The 26868-nt window shown below is 42.1% G+C and overlaps 1 protein-coding gene across 2 annotated transcripts in view; it reads left to right on the forward strand.

Moving 5' to 3' along the window:
• Nucleotides 1–26868, forward strand: part of ERG (ETS transcription factor ERG) — a 65238-nt gene that overhangs the window by 28872 nt on the left and 9498 nt on the right. Inside the window, exons 2-6 of one of the 2 annotated variants that reach the window (XM_082337883.1) lie at nt 1607–1824; nt 16485–16636; nt 19606–19809; nt 20771–20851; nt 22936–23007. In XM_082337883.1, the coding sequence (XP_082194009.1) occupies nt 1607–1824; nt 16485–16636; nt 19606–19809; nt 20771–20851; nt 22936–23007 (727 nt within the window). The remainder of the gene's footprint in view (nt 1–1606; nt 1825–16484; nt 16637–19605; nt 19810–20770; nt 20852–22935; nt 23008–26868) is intronic. The other variant, XM_082337884.1, reaches the window with a different exon arrangement.

The following is a 26868-nucleotide window of genomic DNA, read 5'->3' on the forward strand; positions in this document are numbered from 1 at the left end:
GGAGGACTCCCATCGCTCTGGCTCTTTTCTCTCTCCCTGCTCCACCGCGTCCTCCTCTGCTGACAGGGCCATGCGGTTTTATTGTCCTCCCGTCGGCCGTCAGCAGCGGGGCAGCGGGGGCCCACACACGCTGCCTCGCGAGGGTGCGGTTGCGCGCAGAGCACCCTGCCCCGAATCTGGCTCGGGCTCCCCGCCCCGCGCCCCCATCCTTGGCCTCCGCGCCTCCCGCCATCGCCAGCTGGCCGCCTCCACGGCTGCTGTCATCTGGTGCGCTGCACGCCAAGCCTGCTCTGCCGGCCCGGTGCTGGGGCTTGCTCCCTGGCCACCGATGGGGCCGTGCAGGAGGGAGGGAGGTGCTGGGCTGCCCCCTTGCCCTGATTTCGTCATCTCAGGGCAGAGCTGTGGTGCCAGGGCGGGGGGAGCAAGTCACGCTTTGAGTTACTGTCCATTTACACTCTTAGGCCCTGTGTTCACCCTAAGTAGCCCCTGGAGAGGGGGGCTTTCCTTGAAAGGCTGCTTTTGGAGGGGGGTGGCCCCACAAGCCTGTGTGGGGAGCCCAGACCAGTTCCCGTGGCCAGGGAGCCTCAACTCAGGCAGGACGGGTCCCTCCGGGAGCATCAGCCCTTTCTGCAGCTTCCTAATGGGCCCAGTGGCATGCTGCCTGCTGAGACGGGCCCGGGCACTGCCTCGCTCCCATGACTGGGCTCCAGATAACGTGGGGAAGGAGCTGGTGCCAATAGGAAAGCGTGGGAGTGGGGAGAGCGGGTGGCCTTCACTCCCTCTGGTGTCTGTCCGGTCTCCAGCCAGCTGCGGTGCCAGCCACCCCGCCACCGAGGGGCCTGGTGGACCCTGCTGCCCTTGAGGGCCATAACCGCAGCGCTGCCATGGCGAGGGAAGGTGGCCGGGGAAGCCCTTCCCACAGCGCTGGAGCAGGATGCCTGGCCGGGTGGCCTGCCAGCAAGGGTTGCCATGAGAGAGAGGCGACTGGTGGGCATGGTGTCCTCTCGGGGCTGGTGGTGGGCACCTCCACCAAAGCTGGCGGCAGATGCTGGCAGAAAGAGCAGGGTCCCTGGACTGGAGGTTGCTCCCAGCTGTCTCGCCTCCCTGTCCAGAAGGAGCTTGGCCTCGGTCCCAGAGGAAGGAAAAGGAGTTCCCGTGAGTCAGCAAGGCCTGGCTTTCGGTCGCTCCTTGCACTTAAAGCAGCGATGGCAGCTTGCTTACGCCCCCGGCAGATCTGTCCCTCCGCATCCCTACCTGGGACACAAGAGGCGTGAGCTTTGCTGCCTGTCCTGCCTTCTCCTCCCTCCCAGCTCTTGGCCACTATTCCTAAGTGTTTGGTAGTGTGTGTTTGTGCATCTTCTCAGCTGCTGGTGGGAGGGGTCTCCCCAGGGGAGAGGTTGTCCTCCTGCCATATGCTGATGCTGTCTGGCACCATGAGTCCTCACCTCCACTGACAGCAGTGGCATGCCTATAAAGAAATGAGCATTTAAGCAAGTGACTGGCTGTTTGTCTTCTCGTGAGATGCACAAGCCCTTTTTTCCATGGGGTATATTGTAATGTCTGCTCTGAAACATGGTCACGCTGACTTCTCTTCTCCGGTTTGCAGGAAGCGTTATCAGTGGTGAGTGAAGACCAGTCCTTGTTCGAGTGTGCCTACGGATCACCCCACCTTGCAAAGACAGAGATGACGGCCTCCTCCTCCAGTGAATATGGGCAGACGTCAAAGATGAGTCCACGTGTTCCCCAGCAAGACTGGTTATCGCAGCCCCCAGCCAGAGTCACCATCAAGATGGAGTGTAACCCAAACCAGGTTAACGGGTCAAGGTAATAAGGCCAGTGTTACCGTGGCTCAAGTACACTTTTTCTTGTGATGGGTATAGCTCAGTTGTCTAAATCTGTGAATCTAGCACCATTTTAGATGCCCCGAGATATCCCACCTGGTCACCAGCTGCTGTCCCAGAAGCCTACAGGTCTCCCGTACATTGTGGGTCACACCTGCCAGCACTGTTCAGGTGTTACAGAGGGTCTCAAATGGTGCTACAGGCACAGTCTTCTCATGAGCTTGTGCAATACCTTCTTCTGTTTCCTCTGACTGTGGATAATTTTGGATGTGAACTTGCATTGCATGGTAGGTGAAAGAGCATATATTAGTTAGCAAAATCTGAGTTTGCTGTAGTCTGGGGCAGCACCACTGATCCGTCTAAGGGTGTGGCGTATGTGATCTAACACTCAATGGAAGTTCTCAAAATACAGTAATTTGGGCAGCTGCCTTTGCTCTAAGTATAACCAAACAGAGAAGCATAGGTAGTAAATTCTTGTAATGGCAAAGGGAATGAACTATTGATCTTTACTTTTATATTTACCATAAACATAGTGCCAAAAAGCATAACCATGGAGTTGGATTTAAGAAGAGCTCATGCTGAAGAAACAGCACGTTTATGGAGGCAAGCAGGGGAGTAGAAAGGAAGAGGAAAAGAAATTACTCAGCTCAACGGGCAGTAGCCACAGCCTGTCAGTGCATTAATTGTTGTCTTGGTACTTTTTTTATGAATATCACTATGAAGTAGAATTGTATTGATTAAGCTGAAAGAGTAATGCAGTGGATTTGTAGATACTGGCTGGTAGCTCTCCCAAGCGTAGGGGCACTCTATGGGATTTCTTCCATGTGAAAAAGCACAATGAAGTTTGCGGTTTGTTTTTTTTTTTTCCAAGGAAACTATCCAAACAAGTGCTTTCCTGTTTAAAACACCTGACTGTCAAAACAGTTTTCCTTTGGTGTTGCTGAAGGGCAGAGGTCCAGAAAGTCGGTTGCTCACAATTGTTGGTGATGTACCAGTGAAGACGTGCTTCACATCTTTCTGTCGCAAACACCTGCCTACTAATCTCATCTCCCAGCATCAGTTGTTTAGAAAAACCTCAGCTATGGGCACTGTGGTTACTGTTCACACTTGCTGTGCTAATGTGAGGAGCACCACAAGCAGGGCAAAGTGGTTTGACAGCTTATCACACCTACACTTTTCACTGGTAAGGATGGAAATTGTGCTGAAGTCAAATTAGAATTTCCAGTGAATAGTCAAAGATTTGAGGTATGGAGAAATAAACGGTGAACTGAAGTTACAAAGAATTAGGGTAAGTCTTCTTGTAAGCCTACTTATTCAGAAGTTATTCACAATCAGTTTCAGTGAGGGTTTTTTTTTCTTTTCTTGTGCTTAGCAAATGTACAGATACAATCACAAATGGAGTATTGATTCAAAACCAGTTTCACCTGCTTCCTACAATTACCTCTGAGTATTTGTGCTGGCATTTCTGTAAGAGAACTGATCACAGTTTTTCTCAGTGTAAATTCCATGAAGAGCATTAGAGTAGATAATTAGTGTTAATTTTTACTGAGATTAGTGGTAATAATTTGTAATGTTATAGATAACTAAAGTCAGTCATACACAGACTCCTACTTTGACATACTCCCAGATCTTAAGGAAGAATCTAGATGATGATACAGATCCATTTGAAATTGATGGTCAATCACATTTTTAAAATAATCAAGCCAGAATCCTGAAGTTGCTGTCTTGGATTCCTGAAATACATAACTAGCCTGAATATTAGAGCTCAGTTTGTGAATCACAGGTATTTGGCTGTTGCTGTGATGGTTTAAGGACAAAACCATAGGCAGTAATACCATCTTTTATTAGCTGAAACCTTGTCCTGTCAAATCCTTGTTAGCAACCCTCATAAGGATTATACTCCAATTTAGGAGGTCAGGACCCTAACCAAGACCAAAATGTGTGCTCATAGTCAGATCAGCGAAACTGGGTCTCCAGGCAAACCCATATAGCCTGTGGGTGAGAGCACAGTGTAGAAAATGCGCTGTCACACACCAACATGCCCCAAACCAGTAGAGACTGGTAAGATCCCTGATTTGGGAACACAGACAGCTACAGGCACTAAAGCGCTTGGCTCCTGCAGGGGCTGCCTTGGTCCAGAGGGAACTGGGCACCCTGAGGCCCCCCTGCTATTGCTGGGTGCCTGGGGAGGCAGCCGAACCCTGCCTTGCTATCCAGAGAGGCCGGAAAGTGTCGTTGTGGATGGATGTGTGTTTGGGAATGCAGCTGGGAGAGATCCAGTGCTCAGTGCCTTTGCTTCTCTCCTGGGGGCTGTGCCGTTGTTGGATAAAAACAGAAGTAACTCAGGGAGCGGGGAACCGCAGCGCAGCCACCAGAGCAGAGCGTCCCAGCTGCAGAGCTGGAGTTAGGCTCCCCATCTCTTGCCTGAACATGCAGTCCGTGTGTTGCCGCCTGCCTGGCAGCCCGACTTCAGCAGGCAGGACAGGGCGGGCTTGTGTTCAGCATATTTTACAGCCGGGTGGTTGCGGGGGGCTCGCTGTCCGTATCTCCCAAATCTAAGGTCTGTTCACCTTGTATATGTGAACTCAGAATACTTTCCAGGGATGGACAAGCATTCAGAAGCCCTGAATTAAACACGCTGTTTGGACATATCTTCATAACGCTTATCATTTCTCCTTCCTTTATGCTATTTTCTGTCAGTGTGTGCATGCATTGAATCACATAGGGTGATACTTAGGCTACCTGCACAGTCAATAGGCAGGAATTGGCCACTGGAATTTAGAATTTAGGCTGCCCAAGTTGTTCTTTGCAAAAAGAGGTATCTGTCTTTCTTTCAGAGGTATCCTGGTCTCCGCACTAGCTGCATAAAATGTTTGTGCATATGGTCTGCACTGTTACTAGCAGAACAGGCATCTACTTTTGCAAGGATATATAATTTGAGCATCGGGGGAATTGTCTTTCAATCAATCTTTTTTGGTTAGTCACGAGGCATAATTTTTATTCATACTTTTCCAGCAGATCTGTTAATTGTTATAAAGAGGTGGCACCCAGGAGTTGCCAAAGCATCTGGAACCCCATGACACACTTCGGCACCATCCTGACCACCTTTACCACCATTACAGAAGTAAAAAGATGAAAGAAATTTTGTGTACCTCCTATCTAAAAAAATAGCATTAGGTCTACCTACTCCGTCATTAGGACTTGGAGTTTAGTGCAAATCAGCTGAGCAGCACATGAAGACTAAAAGTTCTTCATTTTTCTCTGGACAGCATCACTCAGAGGTGCTTAATGTGGCCATCATTAGAAAGTGAACAGCTCAGCGGTGGCCATTCTTTCCCAGTATGAACCAGCATGTGAACTGGCACACAGGCTACACTGCCAGAAGAGGCTGTACAAATTACTGCTTTGAACTGCAAAACATTTTTGATCACTGGTTTTCTAAAGGGCAGATTCTGGCTGAAAATGTAATGGGAAGAAATGTAATTCTTTCTATATTGAATTAAAAATAACCTGCAGCATTGGATGCAGGGTTTCATTTATTAATCTTGGATTTGACAGCCTCCCCTATTGACAGAGCAATGCAGGGTTGCTAACTGGAGAAAACGAGGAAAATTCATACTTCACTGCAATTCCTAAGACATGACATTATGCTGAAAAATAACAAAGAAAAATCACTTATAGACTACCAAAGCTAAGAATAGATTAACAGTACAAAAAAAATTTCATGCATATATTGTATGCTTGTACTTAACACAAAAATAAAAAAATATTATTGTAATTAACATACACTTTTTATTTCATCAGAAAGCTATTATTTTATAAGGCCTAACACATGCCTGAAAAAATAGATCTTAATATTATAGTTTTAATGGAGAACTAATATTGCCAAGTAACAAATGTAAGTATGTCATGGCATTTCTAAAACTCATATGCAAGTGTGCATGTAATATATATAGTGTTAATACTTTGGGAATTGTAACGCTTCCTATTTTGTGATATTCCTGCCAGTTGTAGAAAAAGTGTGTATCACTCAAGCCTTGCATAAAATTACTTATCAGTAATATATTATTGCTAAATTGTCATAACAAATATTCTGATATATTGATTAGTACTGTCCGTATGGAACTCACTACAGGTCAGTGTGATATATCATAGAATCATAGAATGGTTTGGGTTGGAAGGGACCTTAAAGATCATCTGGTTCCAACCTCCCTGCAATGGGCAGAGACACGTTTCACTAGACCAGGCTGCTCAAAGCCCCATTCAGCCTGGCTGTGAACACTTCCAGAGATGGGGCATCCACAGCTTCTCTGGGCAACCTTTTCCAGTGCCTCACCACCCTCATAGTAAAGAATTTCTTCCTTATATCTGATCTAAATCTACCCTCTTTCAGTTTAAAGCCATTACCCCTTGTCCTATCACTATGTGCCCTTGTAAAAAGTCCATCATCACCTTTCTTGTAGGCCCCCTTCAGGTACTGGAAGGCTGCATTTTCTACAAATCTGAAAAACATTTTTTCTTCCTGAAGTCCTGCTAGGCCTATACCATTTGTATGGTGGTGTTTCACTGGTTTCCTGACAGATTATCTGCTGTTCGTCACATACATAATATTGGCCGCAATTTATATATGCAGATTAGTGGTACACTGCCATTCGGTAGGCTTCTTTGCATTTTCTTTTCTGCAGAAGCCTTCCCCACCCTCCTCATTTCCAGTCCATAAATTTCTTTCCTTAAATGAAATGCTCCATTCTTAAAAATGCTTCATATGTTAAAAATTAACACATGGAGCTTCTTTTCAATTTTAGTAAAAGTGTACCTTCTCTGTTTACACCCATTTTAAAATCCAGGTTATCCGAAAGGAGTCTAAAATACCACAGCCGCACTACAGAGCTGCAGAAATGCTACCTCTAGTATCTCCACAATATCCTCTGTAATCATCTTCCTACAGGGGAGCCTGGGTCTGAATAATACGGTGTAAAGGGGATGCAAAACAGGGTGCCAGACCCCACAAAGTGGTTAACCAGAGAATCGTTAGCTTTTTGATTTTTTGCTGTCCAACTCTCCCTTCTCACTGTGTTAGGCTGCTTCCTGGCCATATATGCTGTCGTCTGGAAGGGGGTATAAAATTTTAGGAGCGTACTAAACCTCTTACACATCAACAATTAAGTACCCACTCAAAGCAGAAATGTACTCACTCTGCTAGGACTCTCCCCAGATATACTTTGGCTGTAATTGCCCTACATTAAATCTCAAAACATAATAGTCTCAAAACTGGCATTCCTGTGAATACCGAAGAAATAACATTAGAATGAAATTAAAGGGTTATTTTCAGTGTGCTGCAGAGGGATTAGCTACACAGTTTTCTTTAACAATAACAGTATTTTTAAAGCTAAACCCTGCTGCACAGCACCAGAAAATATAGCCTAAGGGCCTACCTTAAATTAAATAAAGCAAGGAAAGTTTAAATTAAAGCTGGCATTTACCTTGCAGTTCTTGCATATATAATGCAGATTGTCACAGGTGGTATCAAATTGAGTTTCTTCAAATCCATTATGTTGGTACAGCCGTTATATTTCTTCCGGGTACATAAATCTAATGAGACCTTTTGTGCCACCATATAGTCACTCTTTCACCTGAATGTAATAATATTGTTTCCTGCTATTTATTGCTCTTGAGTCAGACTAAAAGATTCACCCTGTTGTAGTGAAGCACTATAATATAAATCTGGAGATTGCTTATGTCACACTGTTACTTACTTTTCTGTTTATTGTTCTTTACATATTTTATCAAATTAAGTATGAGCAATTCTATTACAATGAATGAATGCAATTCATGTTATGCATTTAGGGTGAAATTCACTCCTGTGGAAATGCTCTCATGAGGCCCTGGGTACTGCTTAAACAACATTTAAATCCATGGATTGCTTAGTGGTCTCTGAATACACTCACCCATGGGTTTCCACCATGCCCATGGGTGGGACTACAGAAAGGTAGCTTGGAAGAACTACATTTACTGGTAGGTAATCAATCTCTTTAAGGGAGGCTGAAGTGCAACATAGAGTCTTATTCAGGCCACAGAGTCTTATTCAGGCCACAGATAAATTTCACTTGCCGTGAGCAGTGTGATGATTTCATTGAAAAAGCATTTTGAGAGTTAGCAGCAGTGAAAGCATAGCAGTTTTCCAACATCAGCTTGGCTGATACAGAAGTTTTAAAGACATGCCAGAAATAATTATTTATCATTAAGATTTAATCATGTGCATAATGTTGTTTTAAATGCTACCAATTGTTGCTCGAAAACCATTTGAGAATGAAATTATCAGTTAATATATCTTTTGTGCTGGCTCTTTTGGGAAATACCATTTTTCTTTGCATGTTACTGTTCTAAATTTTCATCAAAGAGCCTCTGTACTAGCTGGGTTGAGTGCATCTGACACACAGGAGGACTTTTCAGAGTCCAAAGTGACCTCAAGTGTTTGTTTGGGTTTTTTTTTTTCATTTCCCCTTGATGTAAAGTCTCCTAAGTGGTAGCAGTTTTGTGCTATACAAACCAGCAAATTTGAATGGGTAGCACTTGAGGTACCTTGTGCAGGCTAGCTGTGTTCCAGCTGATGTGCCCAGCCACTAAGGAGGGTGCATTCATCCATATGGAGCTCTGTGTTGCCACCATGACAGAACCATCCTGCTCCCAGGATCCAGGCTGACGTGCTTTAAGCTAGATGAGGCACCTCTGCATTATGCACAAGTCTGTGGTATGATACTGGTGGATCTAGTTAGAGCATTTGCACACCTTGCGTGTGTCCAACACGTGGAGAAATAGGGCTGATCTGCAGTAATCACCCTGACATCACTTGTTTTTCAAGGGCATGGCTTTTTCCATCCCTGGAGCACAACCCTGTGGCTGAGGCTCAGTTCCATCCCTTCTACGTCTGGTGGCTTACCACCGGCATGCAGCCCTGGTATTCTTGGTAAACCTCGTCTCAGGGTAAACAGCAAGCATGGTCCAAGCCCCATTGCAGTCAATGGGACTCTCTCCTCTGTCTCCAACAGGGCTTGAGTCAGCCCCTATGTCAGTCCACAGCAAAGCTGGGAGATCTGTCTTAAGAGGATGACTTTCGTAATGCACTTAATGGAGCTGCCTATATAAAGTAACATTAATCCTGGGTAAAAAGATGTGGTGTTAGTTATCTCAGACTGATAATCGTTTTTCCCCACTGACGCGGTGGTTGTGATGGAGTGGCTTCCTACCAAACTGGAAAAACTGCAAATTCAGGATCTTCTCCGTGTAGGGCTTTATGTGTGACTACTTGAAGAAGTTCCTCTTTGCTCTGAAAATCCACCAGCTTAACATTAGTGCGTGCATATGTGTGTGTGTGTGCATGGTTTGGCTCTGTTCTTGAGGCAAACATGTTGCCAAGGAGAAAAACAAACCCAGCTCACCACTACTATAGCTATTTTTTTTGCCACTTTCTGGGGGGTGCTGGGCTGGCAGGTGCTAGCTAAGAAGCTTTCTACTCTGGGATAATGTGTTCATTCATAATTGGCATGGTTACATTTTGGATTGACCACTGATGCTTAAATTGTGTGCTTACCTTCAGGAGTTTAAGAGGGAGATGAGGATAGCCAGAATTTCCAAAGTGCTAAGCAAACAAAAGCTCTCATATGGGCAGTGAAATATAAAATTAGTCTTCAAATAATGACATAGGACCCCAGAAGGGTTATGATCACTGTCATTATTTATGACTATTGCTATCATTACTGCTTTATTTCCAGTAGAGTATTTACTGTGTCTAGGGCGTTTAGAGCTGGTGGTTGTGGTGTTCCCCGGGGCTGGCATGGCACAGGCACTGTCAGTAGGCAGGGTCTCTCTGACCCAGCACATTTGGAGATGAGTCTTCTCCTCTCCCCCTTCATTAGTAGGTGTTTTATTTTGATCAGGGTAGTGTCAGTAGGGGTGTTCAGTATTTAAAGTTTGGGAATAGCATTTTAAGACAAAGCAGAAGGTGAATAAGAAAAAGAAAAGTGGCTAATTATTGACTTCACCGTTTCACACCCGTCAGCCTCACAGCCCAATAGTGCTAATCATGAAAATCAGGAGACATTCCACAGACACAGGGGATTATGGTTTCCATACAAGATGTCATTTCTGTTTATGCCTGGCATGCTCTACTTTGCTAACTTTCTATACAATCCCTGCCCACAAAAGAAGGCATATGTGGTTTGGGAAGGGCCCTGTCTCCCGGTATTTCATATTTTATGAAACCACAAATACAACAGGCTTACAAGCTCTTGAAATGAAATACAATTTGAGAAATGTAATCCATTACCATTATAATAGAATTTCTATAAAAATAATAAAAGGAAAACAAGAGAAAATAGGTCCTGAAAGTTATAGGCCAACTGGGAAGACATTGTGGCTTTGGCCTAGCTATCACCATGTCAGACTTCAGCCTTCTCCCAGGCAGCAATCTAATTGTAAATTATGTATATACAGAACATCATTTCTTAGCTTTGGCTTTTAGTGACCCCTTTCCCTTCTTTCCCTTTCTTCACTCCAACCTCACACATAAGAAATATTGAAGTGTTTGCACTAATGGAGAAATGACAACGTGCAGTCAAACTTAAACCAGCTGTTTCCCCACACTGTGAACACAAAGAGCCAGGCCGGTAATATTTATAGCTTGACTGGCCTCTAGTGAGCCAGACGCTGACTGCCTTCATTTGCCATGATGGCCTTAAGGCTTGAAGCAGCTGTGGACCGCAAGATAGCTGGGGAAAGTTAAGCAAAAAATAAGAAAAGAAAAGATTGTTTCAATTAGCAAAAGTTATTGTTTGATTGAAAATGAATGGCTGCTGCATATACAACTCAATAAACAAGCATCTTTTGTTTTGCTTACAGAAAGCCAACAACGTTGCATGCGTTGGCATGTGATGTTTGCTTTTTGCTTTCACTGGTGGAGGGAGCCAGAAGCACCTCTACGTGCCACGCTGCGACATCTCTGAGTGACCCCTGGGCTGGCCCCATGCAACCCTGAGCACCTGCCGAGCTCGAGGCACTCCACACAGTGGTGGCTGCCCCCATTTTGGACGCTGAGGGAGTGTGTTAGCGTGGGGCTGCCCCAAGCTCAGCCACACTGCAGCCCTGGGCTGTTGGGGCTGTTGAAGACCCGTTTGGTTGCCCCTGCGTATCCCAGCATGGAGCAGTGCACCTCCATGACTGCATGGCCCAGTGAGGACTTCAGTTTTCCTTTTTTTCCTTTTCTTTTGTCTTCTTCGGACTGGTTTTGACAGTCACCTTATAGCAAAGATAAACAGACTGTCACCATGGCTTCAGCATCAGCTTAAGCCAGCTTGAGCTGGCGGCATGGGTCCCAAGGGGCTTCCCTCCCTTCCACAGACCTCAGCAGCTCGCTCCCACCCTGGCTGTCCCCTTTCCTGTGGGCAAGCATCGCCTTCACACAGCTGCCCCATGTGGGTGGGGGAGTGACTCAGGTTATAGCTAAGCACTGAGTTACTTACCCACCCACCCATTTATTTACTTATTTGCGTACTTGCTGGGGAAGCAGCTCCCCAGCCCAGTTCACTAAGCAGTTGTGCGAAAGCCTGTGTGAGCACCCCAGGGATATTTCGACCTACATGCATTTTCTGGCATTCTAATGCCTCTGTTATGCTGGAGTCCTCTGCAGAGAATTTTGCACTGCTTTCTCAAGAAGACTTGGAAGGGAAAATAAAACCTCTGTTTTCCTTTCAGCAGGTTAAGCATGGTGGTGTTCATGCGTCAGATTTAAGGGCAGGTGCCTGCACAGGAGCAGAGCGCTTGGTGCACTTGCAGGGCTTGGCCTGGTGTATGCACAGAAGAAGCCGGGCAGCCGCATCCAGCTGCGGTGCTGGGCGATGAGCGTGCGTGGTGGAAACTGAGCTCTATCAATGCAAGTGCTGAGGCCTTTGATATCAGCACTGAAGGCGCTTTTCAGAGTCTCACTTAGCACCCGTGGGAATCACCGTTGGTGCCAGGGAAGCAGCCCCTGGGGCTCTGCAAAGCTGCTGGTGCAGCCACACTCCTGCTGCGGTGGCTGGGGAGCGCGGGCTTCTTCTCTCCAGGGAGGATCGGGCTGTCCTCAGTGATGGCTACCAATGGGGAACCCAAAGGGGGATCCACAGGACCCCTCTTTGCATGTCACGCCTGTGGCAGGTCTCAGCAGATGTGAATCCCACTGATTCATGAAGAGGAAGAGGGTGTAGAGAGGGGCAGGGAAGAGAGTTTAGGGCTGCAGCTGTGTAACCCTTTGAATTGATATTGTGGACTAAAGTATGTCAGGTGTGCTTTAAGAAACAGCAGTGTACCTCAAAGTAAGAAATCTCAGGGAAGTTTTGTTTTTTTCTTCATGGGCCACTTTTTCAGTGACAAACCGTTTTGGGGGAGAGTGGACACTGATCTAATTCGCTACAACTTGAGTAGTTGCAGTGAATGGAGACAAGCTTGAGCATGCTTTGCAATACACTCAGTATGAGTTGACCTTTAAATTATGTAATTTTGGCTAAATATAAATTTACATATGTTGGCCCGAATTATCTGAGGGAGCTGGCTTTGTGGAGCTCCTTCTTGTACGTAAGGACAGGGTGGGGTCATTGCAGTCCTGCTGGGACCATTCCCCTCTTTCTCAGATCACTGGCATTATGAAATGGGATAGGAGAGGTGAGGAGAGGAATCTGTATCCTGTAGGACAGTGGCATGGTTTGTTCACCAGAGCCTCACAGAAGAAAAATCCCTGGTAGCTCAGTGTGTCCTCTGACCTGACCAGAGACAGGCTGGACGGTGACCATGCCTGGAAAACTCTTCAAAGATGTACTTGCACCACTCTACTCTCCTGAGACCCCTTTTCTATAAGTAGGCTCTGCAAGGAAGTTATTCAAGTTGTGGTTATTAAATAAACTTATAAAGATATATAGATATTTGGAGAATACAATTTTTCTTATTTATTTCCCTCTGAAATTCAGAAATTTTAAATAGAGGGGTTTGTATTATGGGAATGTCACAAAGATCATGTAAAATTTTGCTGTTTCCTAATCTGTGTTTCTCTGACACCTTGCATTTTAACACAACACAGGTGTTTTATGTCACATGGGGAAAACAGTAGCATATTGAAGAGGAAAAATTGTGTTTCATACACTTATTTATGAACTTACATCTGCTTTCATCAGAGTGAATGGTTGGCAAAGCTCCAATCGGCTTCAGTAGGAGTGGGTGCTAAATTTAACCATCAAATCAGCTTGATTCTAAGTAATCCTGAATAAAGACGAGGCTTCCAGGTCCAACGACCCATGGAGAAATGCTTTCTTCAATAGACAGTTATGAGCAGTTGGAGCTGAATCAGCTCAGGACTGGACAAAGTGCTCTTGGGTAGCATGATTGTAGTTGTTCACTTTTTTTTTTTTTTTTTTGGTAAATTCCAGGTGTAACGCAGTATATTTACAAAGGCTAAAAATAACATGCAGCTGTGAAGAAAAACATCTCGGGTTTCATTTCAGACCTGGAGCTTAGGATGAATCACTGCAAAGCTGCACCCTTTACACTGGGCACACTTTCTGAAAGCTGCTTTTCCACTGCCCCTGCTCCCCTGGTGGTTCAGAAATAAAGCAGACTCACAGAAAGTCCTAAAAAAAGCTTTTGCAGACAATCACTCTCTTGTTGTTCTGAGCACTAAAAATACTATTTTCTAGTGTCTGCTTGCATTTTCAGTTTTGCTTTCTATACTGTAGAAGTCCATTCCAGCTATTTGAATTAAACCTTGGTTCAGTGGTATGCATAAGCACACACTCAATTTGAAGTACCTGAGTAGTCCTGTTAGCTCCCATGGAGCTGCTTGCATGCTTGAAGTTAGGCATGGTCTTAGAAGATTTCCTGAACTGGTGATTTGCTTGTCCACCCAGTAAGCTAACGGGACAAAACCCTTGACCATCTGCTTCTGGATTTTAATGAAAAGTTATGACTTATTTATGCTCTTCTTCCCCACCCCTGTCTGTTTATATTCAGATCAGAAAACGAGCTCAGAAGCCCTGTCAGATTGCCAAAAGCTGTGTGCTACTACTGGATCTTTCACATCATTTACTGTTCAGTGTTTACAAGAGTGTTTTTAATGCATGATTGCCCATAGAAGTGGTGTAGGCTAATACTGATGTGATATTTCACGTCAGCAGCAAGACTTTGATGTCCCTATATTCCAAGTTCCTCTTCACAGAAAAACAAAATAAAGTAACTGTGCCAGTTAGGCCAAAGGGTGCTGCTGGCTTTCTGTTTCCCAAAAACATCCCTAAAAAATTAGTGAATGGGCCAAATGGTTCTTTCTTTTGTCTTTGGAACATAACTAACCTTGGGAGTCAGGGTGGGCATCTGCGCAGGTATAAGGGCAGGAGTTGAGTGGTGTTTCCAAATATATGTGATTTGGTATGCAGACTCACTTATGCATATATGCTATTTGTATTTGTTGAACAGAAAAAGCCAACATTTTAGTCACAAGCAATCATCACAAAAGCTCTTTTTCAACATGTTTACGTCTGAAAGAAAAAGTTACTTTGTTTTGCTTAGTTCTCTTTAGACAGAAATAAGCTGCATCCCAGAATTATATTTAGAGGTATGTAGTGGGATATAAAAGTTAAACCTGAAAGAATAATGCCCAAGTATTCTGGTACTGAGAGGAAAGGCTAAATTCATCACCACTCAATGACAGGCAAGACCATGTGCTGACTGTATCTTCCCGTGTGGTTATTATTCAGTCCTGTGGCTGACAAAGCAGTTGTAGGACCTTGACACAAGGCAGATTTCATATATAGTATGCTATGCATCACCCAAGATATTTTACACCTGAAAAAGGTATGTGAAGCCAACATTTCCCAGGCAGCATTCAAGGCCCTGTTCCTTCCCCTAAAGAAGATGACAGTACCCATTGAATTGTTTCTGTGATATATTTTATTTTTAAACTGAAAGCCATCAGCACTTAATTTTTTTTTAATATACACATTAACACAACATGGTAAAATCAGAAGTAACACTGTGTAGAAAAAAACTGCTATACTTAAAATATACTTTTAGTATTTAAGATGTATACTAAATCTTTTCAGCTTTCCAAGTGCTAGTTATTTTTTAAAACACACGTGAGAATTATAACTGCATTAGTTACTGACCCATGGTAGTGCTGAGCAGTCAACTCAACTGAGTCACTTGGGCATCGGATAAAATATCTGCCTCATCCTTTTGATGTATGTTGAGCAGACAGTGGTCCAAACTGAATATTATTTTTCCTCTTTTGACCTCAAACAATGGCAAAACTCTTCTGGGAAAGCACCTGTATTCTGACCACTGGTGGGCTTACAGTGACATTGCTGCCTGACACTTGCAGCAAGAGCTGGGATTTTCGAGCTGGGGAGAGCAAGAGGCTCTGGGTGAAACACATTTTGGGGGGCAGGGGGCAGATACTGAAACATGCTTCCAGGAGTCTGGGTCTTGGAGGGTCTCTCAGTTCTCTGGACTGCAAATTAGTTGGTTTGCAAGGAACCAAAATGAAGCATCGCAACCTGACTTGCTGCTTGTTTAGTAAGACTGTAGTACAGTTTCAGCAGTTAAATGGCAGGACTAAAAGAAAGCTTGTTAGTAATGTAGTATCACTAAAGAAACCAAAACCCAACTAACACCCTCCTTCCCTTGCCAAACAGCCTCTTTACATTTAAAGTTATTCCCTGTGGCTCTGTTCTTTATTTTGATTTTTGTAACAATTTTTCTCTCTCTGATGAAACACATTGTAGACATTAAATTAAGGGACAAATATGTCTGTGTCTGCCAGAAAGAAAACTGTGATGCAATTAAAATGCCATTAGGGAACCCCCTGTGGGATGTTAAACCTAAAGACTCTATTCAGAAAGCAAAGCCAAAATTAAAGAGGTGTCTGGTTGCAGATCCTCTGCAGATTTCCATTTCTTGACTACAGTACCATGGAGACTGTGCTAGTCAGGAACTGAAAGGTTTTTCCAGTCATGCGTGTGGTATTTTGAATCATGACTTTGGCAAATGTTCCTTTTCTGTAAGCCATACGTAGAAGTGTCTCTACATTGCATGACATAAAGTGCAACTGAGCATGGCCCACATGAAACAATGGCAGCAGTGGAGATGGGAAGCTGTCCAGGCCTTGGACAAGCCTTGTCCAAGGCTTGGACAATGAGAACTAATAATAGTTTTCCCTCAGAAAATTTACATTAAGTGCATCTCTATGTTTGCTGAGTCATCTGTGAGAAGTTTGGAGAGAGAAGTGCAGCTATTTGCAGCCATCGGGCTCAGCAAGCTCATGAACAAGCCTCCATTCTAGCCCAGTCTCTGGAAATAAATCGTTAGTGCTTATATGTTTGGAGACATATAAGAGCCTGATCCTTTGAAAATAAAAATAAATATATGGTCCATTGAGGCTGGTCATTTTTTCTGAGGCAACTGAAGGAATCAGCAGAGTCATTGGGTGGTAGGTATTAAGTTTTCCAGTGACAGCCCAACCCTGGTGCTCGAGTCCCATTTTTTTCATTTCATTCAGCGTGATTCTTTGCTGAGGATATTAGTAGGGACTGGAATAATAATAGAAGCACACCTCTCTTCTCTGTCTAGGAATTCTCCTGATGACTGCAGCGTGGCAAAAGGAGGGAAAATGGTTAGCGGCTCAGACAATGTTGGGATGAACTATGGAAACTACATGGAAGAGAAGCACATTCCACCCCCAAATATGACTACCAATGAACGGAGAGTCATTGTGCCAGCAGGTTAGACCCTCTACATGAAAGTTTCAACCATAAAAATGCATTACCCATAAGTCTACTAACATTATTTAAGATTTGGAGAAAAGTGGCAATGTGATACAGGTGATCAGGAAGAAAAGAGCAGTAATTTCCCAGGGTTATTAAGAGAACGAGCTGAGAAATATCATAGTGAAGCCACATCCTCAACCTGGCCTTCCCATTTCAGCAGCAGAACTTGCTGATACAGGCACTCAGATCTTATCTGAGTTCTTAGCTCCTTTTGGAGTATTTCACCCTAAAGTGGGCAAAATGAAGAGCCACTTCCATTTCCTAACACCATGGACTAGCTGGGTGCAGAGCGTGTGGGAGGGAGAAAGGATCATTGTACCACATGATGTCCTTGCAAATATCCAGTGCAGTCCAGCCCTCAGCATGCTAAAACACAATAGCTTCTGTGAAATCGAACAGTTCATGAAAAGCATTTATCTAGGTTATCCTCTGACTTTGGGCGGTGTAAAACATTTTAGTAAGCAAACTGACAATTCTACTGCAATATAAGAGCACAATTGAGAAATTCTTGGTTAGTCTTGGCAAGCTTCGTTGTGGGATTCAACAGTTAATTGAACAAGAAGGCATTCACTCCTGTGTGCCTTGTCCTCCAAAAAAACCTCTTCTGGAAGGTTTGTTGCCTCAGTTTCCAAAATAATTAGCATGCCTATTTCCAAAGTCAAAGCATTAGACCATCATGACATATGTGGGTGTTCATAAACCACTGGATATACACAGCATAGACACAACACCTGCAACCTGCAAAGTGAAGGGAATGTTTTGCTGCCAGTTCCCCTCCAGCAGAGATGTGCCTATCTGAAACATTTCTGCTACTGCTATGTTGCTTAATATTCTTACAGTTTTTCAGTTGCTAAGATATGCAAGAGTACTAACTGTGGCCAATTTTGCAAGCTGTGATTATTTCAGTTATTTGTCAAGATACATGTGGACAAATATGTTGCAGTATCCTCTGCAATGGTATTGACAGTTCTATTCTGAAGCACAGAAGAGTGATGCACTGAATAATGAAGTGTCCTGCCTAACTGGAAGCAGACCACACTGAAATTCATGACATTTGAATGTTCTTCTAAAACATTTGTCTTCTTTGTGGTTGGCACTCTTTTCAGTCTTTTAGTAACCCTTAGCATGGTTAGTTCAGCAAGATCTTTTTTTCTCAGTGTATTCCTAGAGGTGTGTTTTGAGGTGAATTTGAGTGACATTCAAAGAACAAGATGGTCACAGCCACAGCCTTACTATTTTGAGGTCCCTAGAAGAAATGTATGGGTAGAAATCAGCTGTTTTTGTTTGCCTACCGCATAGGCAGTGTGCAGCTCATGTAGCAATGTTTAGGAATAAAAAAAGGAAAATTCATATTTCCAGCTGTGGTAACTTTCTAGTTATCATAAATAAGAAGCATTTAAAAATAGGCATAATCAAACTGTTCTGCTAAACTTCCTGGTGTTTGGTTGTTTACTTCAAACCAAACTGAATGTAGTTGTTTGAGTTCTCTGCTGTAGATGTGGGTAATCGCATCCAGACCCTGGGTTTACCAGCCAGACTTGCATCTCTCTAGATTGCTACGTATTTCGTACCAGATGGAGGGGTTCTTCTAAGTGTTTTTTGGTGCACTTCAGAGAACAGAGGGACTCTCTGAAGCTCCAGAGGATTAAATATTCTGACTTGCAAGGGCTTAAAATGCCAAAAGAAGCACCAGAAAAGGGGAGGCACTAGTGGGTGAAGGATTGGGAGTGAGCAACAGCATGACAGACTCTGAATAGTTCCTAGCCTGTGGCAAGAGATCTCCACCTCTTTCAGACCACCCTGAACAAGTGAAAAGAGAGGGGATGGCACTGAATTAAGCCACAGAAAAGCTATTTAGGCTGTCACTCAAGTCCCAGTCCTTCCACAGAATTTTATGTGACAGAGTACAGCCATTTGACCTCTGCGTGCTCCATTCTCAGTCTTCAGGATATCATAGAGTCACAGAATTGTTTAGGTTGGAAGGCATAAACTGTTGAGTTTTTTTCCCCTTAGCTTTATTCTTTTCTCTTCAAAAAGTATAAATTCTTCACGGTAGGAGGTGTCTTCCGTCATGGGGATGTACACTGCAGGTTGTTAGGGTCCTTCATGTTGATTGATGCTTACTGTAACTCAAGAATAGGAAAAAAGAGAATGGAAGAGAAATAGACAAGGAGGAGTTTAGAGGCAAAAAAGAAGTTTAAGTTAAAATCAAGGATTCATTCAAAAATACAAGGTATTTGGCCTTATGTTTTGCTACAAATCTGGACTAGTTCTTGTTTTTTTCCCCAGATGGTTTTGCCAGTACTTCAGGTAGTAAGTAAAAACCCATGCAGGTGTAGCAATGTACACCAGTACAACACAGCAGTGTAGGAAAGAAAGTGCAGAATATTTTAATATGACCCACTCTAGTTTATGAAATAACTAGCCAAATCTGTGAGTGCTTGCTGAGCCTATGCCCAAGAAACAGTACTTCTGACTTGAGTGGAAGTTTCACTTGAATAAAGATACAAATTCAACAGAGAGCTTTGAAAATTGTTCAGATACAAGTCGCAGTGCTGTTAGTGGGCTCTCTTAAATACTTTTCTGAAGAGTATTCTCTGCATGAGGACAGTAGCTAAGTTAATCTGTGCATAATAATGCATAAAAATAACAAGGCAAAGGAACTAAATGGGAGAAGGAGCTCAACAGCAGAGGGTTTGTTGTTAATAACCAGAGCTCACAGCTCTTCCCTAATAGTTTTCAACAGACAGTTATTCTCCTTTGCACTCAACAGGCCAAATTAATTCCTCATGTACTTCTAGCAGCCAGTAAACAGGGGATTAAGGTCTCTCCAGTTTGACTGTGGTCTACATTTATTTTGTACTGGTCCAGCGCATCATCACTCTCCCCTCTCTGCCTAATTTTATGCTTTGTGATACCACTAGATCCTACATTATGGAGCACAGACCATGTACGCCAGTGGCTGGAATGGGCAGTGAAGGAGTACGGTCTCCCGGATGTGGACATCTTGTTGTTCCAGAACATCGATGGGAAGGAGCTGTGTAAAATGACCAAAGACGACTTCCAGAGACTCACTCCAAGCTATAATGCAGATATCCTCCTGTCACACCTACACTACCTCAGAGAGAGTAAGCTAGTTTTCTGTCATTGTGGTAGTGGTTACAATCAATCTGTCGTTGATACCAGTCTTAGATTTAATGGTGTGGATACACTCAGCTGGGTTTTCAAATGTCTGTTGCAAATGTTGCTGTTCCTAAGAACATAGTAAAGAGCCTGATCCAAAGCCTCTTGAGTTTGATGGAAAGATTCCCATTAATTTCAGTTGGCTTTCACTCATGTTCATTGAAGAAAAGGGTTAGGGAATATTTCTACATGTCCATCTCAGAGAAAAATTAAATTGAAACCCAGCATATTCATCAGCATACTGTAGGAAGAAAATCATATGGGATTCAGTGCTAATGTTTTTTCTGGTCACATACTAATTTCTTTCCATTTTAACGATGAGAACGCTAAACGAGAGTGCAAACATTGATTCATAAAGCGAATTCCAGGCATGATTCTAAGGACTGACAGCAGTTTGCTCTACTCTGAATATGATCAGGAAAATTTCACTTAATTGAATAAAAGTTCTGTAAATTCATGGAAAAAATGAACAGTCCCTGAAGTCCAAATGCAAATTACTTGTAGCGCATGGCTAGCATTTCAAAGGGAAAGAAGGGACTAGTGTATTCCTGGCTTGAGGGCTTTCATCTAAGCTTGAGGAAATTTTGCAGGTTTGCCTCAGTTTAAAGAAGTTAAAGTGAACATGGTTTTTAAAGAAAAACCAACAAGCGTTGCAACACCAGTGCGGTGCAGTCTTCTCCACACGCACACTGTCAATGATCAGTCAGAAATGTTATGCATTCATAATGTTCAATAAATGAATGCCCTAGTTTAAGCTGTAGCACACATGCCTCTCTCCAAACTGCAGACTGAAACTGACTGTCAGTAGACTCACATTCACACAATCCTGTCAGGGGAAAATATGGTTTAAAAAGATAATTCACATTTTTTTTTCATTTTGGTGTTGCTTTTTGTTTTGTTTTGTAGCTCCTCTTCCACATTTGACTTCAGATGATGTTGATAAGGCCTTACAAAACTCTCCACGGTTAATGCATGCTAGAAACACAGGTAATGCTGGCACTGCTCCCATTGCTATAGGTCATCTTCTAAAAGTACAGGATTCCTTTTTACGGGTTGCTTGCTAAAAATGGAAATGGTAAATCAGGAGGGAGAGAAGTGTATCTTCTCCTTGCTGTGTGTGTGAGTTTTATGCACAGACACACAGAAAAAAGGTGAGATAATGTAGGGCCAGATGGTGCAAAAATGGTCTCCTTATTGGTAATTTCTTGTGTCCTATAAGAGAATGGGTTCCCTGTCACATGATAAACTGCAGGCTTGGGGCCTTTGTCTCTGAGGACTTTTTTTCTCATTCTGTCTCATTGTACTGTCAGATCTATTCCATGGACCCCTAGAAGGTTGGTGGAGCTCAAAAGTGCTTCAGCGCTTGCCTAAGTGCTGTGAGCTCTGGTGAATGGGAACTGTTTCCCCTCCCATGCAGTATATATATCGTATAATTCAATAAAATTACTATTTAGGCAGTTAGCTCATCTCATTTTTAGCTATATGGGACTTGAGCTGGCAACTCCACTAAGTTTGATGTTGTAATTTCCACTAAGTCTGATCTGAATATAAAACGATTTTAGTTAATATTCACCCCTTTGTTAATTTGGCCCGGAAAAGTATTGAGTGCAGGTAGGAGAATGATACAATACATGCCTCAAAAGCATCTGTCTTTCAGGATGTGACTTAAAATATTTATGAAAATAATTCAGAATAAATTTTGTCTTGCTCTAGCAGTTGTGCAACAGAGGATGGCATGGAATTGTACATATAGTATGGTATACATACTGATTAAAGATGTTTGGAATATTGCATGATCATGCCTGAGGGTGTTAGTTATCTACGGTGACCAGAAATAACAATTCTTTATGAGAAATGAAAAAGATAATACAAAGGATAATGCAAAAGAAAAAAAAAAAAGAAAACCTTGGATTGTGATACCTTTTTCATATTTCATTTAATTTTTCACTGTGGTAAATAGCAGTGAGTTTCCTAGCAAAATTAACTAGATTAGAAGATCTCTCCCTGAGATTAGATGTTTGCCAGTTGACATAAAGTCCTACTGTGGGCTGTAGGCGTGCTGCAAACCCCACCAAAAGCAACAAAAAATTTTCCATTGAGTTTGATGGGGTTTGGAATAAGCCTTAAGCCCTTTTTAAAAATAGACGGACTTGATGGTCTTTTCCATCTCTGGCTTTCCAGATTCTAATTTGCCAAGCAATTTCCACATACAGTTATCCAAGTGTTGTTCAGCAGTTCTATGTGTTATCTTTTTCTGTATGTGTGCACTGAGAATGATATTTTGAAATTCATTTCACCAAAATGAAATTGTCTGCATTTCTGTCATTGGGACTGTGAATAATATGTTGATCATCAGCATAAGGAAAATTAGTTGTTCTGGTGGCATAAGAACTTTGGAGTGGGATTTTCAAAGGGCCCCAAAAGAGTTAGAAACAAGTTCTTGAAGTCAGCAGTAATTGCATAAATCCTTATGACCCTTTTCATGTTCCTAGAGATGGTCATTAGAAGTCTGTTGATGTAGTTAGAGCAATTTCAATGCCTGAGATAAGTGAGATACCATTTTCTATATCAAGCTCAATATTTTTAATTTTTTTACTCTGTGAAGAGAATAAGATTTCTGAGGGTCTGACCCAAAGCTGACGAAAGTCTGTGAGAAGATTCCCACAGACACCAATAGGTTTCAGCCCAGGTCTATAGTCTCTCTTGAAAATATGAACCTGTTTGGGAAATGCATGCACTAATGAAGAGAAGGCAAAGAAGTTTTATTTCAGAAGATATGAAACCACCTGCCCAGGTGGAGGTGATGGTGGGGAAGGTAGAAGGGATTTCCTGAACTTGACTCTCTCCTCTCTTAACACAGATTTTGCACAGGCTTTTATCCAGTAATTTGAATGGATTTACACAGATGCAAAGGCTATCGGACTTAACTTTTATATATAACAGTCCTAAGATAGATAGAAAATAGTTATTCAAAGTCTTCACTCAGGCACACTACAAGAGGAAAAATATCAGTGGACCTAGGGACTGTGAAAATGAATCTTGAGTTGTTATGTCTTCTTCTTTCTCTTTAGGAGGTGCCACTTTTATTTTTCCAAATACATCAGTTTATCCAGAAGCAACACAAAGAATTACAACCAGGCCAGGTATGAACAATGACCACCTTTTGTATGCTGTGATCTTACTCATTTCATCTCTTGAAATATCTTGTTCTTTTTTTCCTTCAACTCTCTTTTAATAAATATTAGGCTATATTTTGAATACACACACATATTATAGACATATATTTTATATATATGTGTGTGCATATATCATTGTGTAGAGTGAGATGATTAAATAGAGCAGTTTAATGTCTGTTTCTTCCACATCTCTGTCTTTGAAGCAATGCTATCTAGTGTTTAAAGCACCAGAGAATCGGAAGACCAGAGCTGTGTTCCCTGGTTCTGTTGCATTGTCCCAGCGCACTCACTTTTCAATGTGCTTCAGCTCTCTGTCTGTAAAATAAGGCAAGAATATCCTCTTTGATAATGCTATTTGAAGTATATTGGGAAAAAAGTACTCTAAAAATGCAGGATACATGTTTCTCCTGATATCTACTTTTTATTTATGTTTGAGACAAATAAACCCCACAACATCTGATTGTGAGTTTAAGAAACTAAATAAGTAAAATCAAAACATAAGTTCTTACTGCTCGGTAGTTTGAAACCCATGAAAATATTGTGGGTGTGCTGATTTGAAAAAGGCTAAAGGGAACAATTAAAGAAGATGAGGACATTACTATGAAGCTAAAAATTTTCTTTACATCACCCTTCACCGCTAAAGATGCTGGAAAAATTCCTAATCTGGACAGTTGCTTTTCCAGTAATAAGCACAAAGTACTGTGAAACATCAGGAGGAGTTGCAGCAAAATACTAAATTTAAAGGAAATCCATTACTGAGCCAGAGGCATACATCCAAGTGTTCTGAAGGGACATACGCTTGAATTGACGGAGCTCTTGTGAAAAGATACCTTCTCTCATTAAAAACAGAGGGGTTTTTGGATAGCAAATATTTTATCAATCTTTTATCAGTGCTCTAGGGTATAATCCAGGAGAGTATCCACAAGTATCTATTTTATATACACTTGTATACATGTATATATGCAGGTCTGCAGATTTGTTAATTGATAATCAAAAAAGATAGATAGGGAAACAGCTGCCATACCATTACATGATCAAATCCTCCCTGCTCAGCTTCTAGGAAAACAAACTCTTCAGCTAGATTTGTTTGTCTATAATAATACTGTAGTGAAAAGAAAGGAAAACACTGATCCAATGCATACATTTGGCATTTGGCTTTCATAAGACATTTACCAAAGTGCCCCACAACTATTTACAATGATGAAAGTTAAATCAGCATATCATAAGAAACAAAATATTTTAACAGATCAAGAACTGGCTAATTAATCTGTTATTACAAAGACTAAATAATGGACTGCTGAAGTAATGGGTGCTTTAACATTCTCTGCCATGATCTATAGTTATTAATAATTGGAAAAAGGACACAATAAAATTTGGTATAAAACTTAGCGATGACATATGATTTTATTATTACTTAAACCCAGAGATTCCTCGAAAGGATTCCTGTACAGGCACCCAGAGCTTTATTAGAGATCAACGAACTGGCAATACCTTAACAGCTGAAAATACAAGTTGATAAATGCAGTATAAGACACAAGTTATTTGCATATCTTACCGATTTCAAATTAACCCTCTTCACTCATAAAAGAAGAATTTAACATAGGCATCTTTATTTATGGCACAATGAAAGCCACTGCTCTAGTTGTTGGCCAAAGTGAAGAAAAAGTAAACAAATGAAGAAACACAGTGGAAGATCATATGGGAAATTTGACTGTGCCATTAAATACATCAGCAGTGTGGCCTTGTACGGAAAGCTGTGTGAATCATCCCTTATCAAAAAGGCTATTTGCAGAATTAGAAAGCGCTTAGAGTAAGCCATGGGAATATGGAAAATCTTTCGGGCATGTTGAAAGATATAAAAGTTTGAAATTGTTGAACACAGGGAATGGGGATGAGGAAACATGATATAATTATCAAAATAAAGAGTGTCACAGAGTACCTGCTTAATCTCAGTATTAGAAGAAAGGATATTCAAAAAAAAGTTAGACATTGTCATGAAACATTAAAGCAGACTGTGGCCCTCGTGGTCACAGGTTATAGTAGCACCCAGGAGCTTTGAACGGCACAGAGGAATCTGGACATGAATATGGATGAGAAGACAAAGCATAGCTATAGAAACAGGTACGAACTATGCAATGTAAAACTGGATGCCTGAAGCTCACAGTAATTTCCAACGAAAATGAACATGTAACATAAGACCACAGGGGCCTGGGTGTCCTGCAGGAAATAACCATGCCAATTGAGAGGATTTCAGGCAAAGGCTAGAATGATTCTGCTGTGAAAGACTACTGTTTTATGGGTATGTTTCCACTGGACTTGAACAAAAACTGGATATTTTTTTATCTCATGAGAAATTCTATGATTTCAATATTTGTTTCATCCTGACTTGTGATGGAAGAATAAAATACTAGTTTTCTCTGAAGTAAAAAGTTCTGAAATACACATCAGACATGGTGAAGTCCTTCATTTCAGCATTTCTATCCAAATCACATTTACAATGACACTTACAAGACAAAATGCTTTATGTCAACATTAAAAGCATCTTCCAGTGTTGACACAATTCCTTGTGGGAGTTATAGTTTGAATATGGGGTGTCTCTATTCTTCTGTGTAAACTGGTGTATCCTAACTAAACATTTCCTACAACAAACTATCATGTGATTTTGAAAGTATTATTTTATTTTATCTTTTACAGTTGAAAGTTGACAAACATCTTTAAAGTCAGAATTTTTATTCAGAAAGAAAAAAAGATTTTTTTTGCAGAAATTCAGTTTTCTCTCAATAAACTATTTTGTTGGCTTATTCCATAGCTTTCCTTTTTGTTAAATGTCACACTTCAACTAGACTGCAAAGCAGCTTTTCCATAACAAAGCGCCCTTGATGTGAGAGCAATAGCAGACCCTGGGGACAATCACTTGATGACATGAAAAAGGTCAAAAATGAGGAGGGGGGAGTAAATAATGTTAAATGGGAATTAGCCAAATCCTGGGATGCAATTCTGGAGAAAGTAATTAAGCATTGCCATTGTTAAGGCACTACAATAGAAAATAGGAAATGAGCAGAGCTTGTAATGAACTGCAATGACAAAGGCGTATTTCTTCAGTCACCTTTAAAACAGAAACAGAGGTTTAAGGAAGCTGAAAGTAATACAATGAAGCTATCAGGAGCTCAGGAAGACCTAATATGGGTTTGTCTACATGTCCCATCAAACAGGAGCATTCCCATCAAAGATCTGTCCAAGATAAGGACATGTTGTACTAATATCTCACGAATAAGAACAGATCTGCTTATCTAGGATAGCAACATGTTTATCAAGGCACAATACTGAACTAAGAATGAAGTTGGAATTTTGCACTATTTCAAGAAAGACAGATAACTGGATTTTTCTTTTAATGGAGAGGGCGTAGTCAGAAAACCATCTTATGATGTGTTGAGTTAAAAGGCAAAACGGTTTTCTCACAGTACTAAATTTGTGGCAAATATATTTTAAGGCTGCAAGTGCCACCGAGTACAAGCACACAACATCACACAGCCCTCTCAGTGTACAGGTGCCTAATAATTTGGAGACCCATAAATAGATAAGGGGCGAGGCGAGGCGAGGCGAGGCGAGATTGTGGGAGGAGTTGCACAGCCTAATGACAAGCACATACCTTTTCCCCTATTTGTCTGTAGTCTTTCTGGGCAGGGAATGGAAGAACTGGGGGAAAAAAATAGGTTCCTGTGTCACCAGAATCTCCCTGGCAAGGCTGCCATGGACGTAGAGATCTGGCCAGGCAAGGCAGGACTGGACAAGATACAGGCAAGCAGCCCAGGCTGAGCCCTTTCCCCC

Source organism: Platalea leucorodia (genome assembly GCF_965183815.1).
Source record: "Platalea leucorodia genome assembly, chromosome: 2".
NCBI lineage: Eukaryota > Metazoa > Chordata > Aves > Pelecaniformes > Threskiornithidae > Platalea > Platalea leucorodia.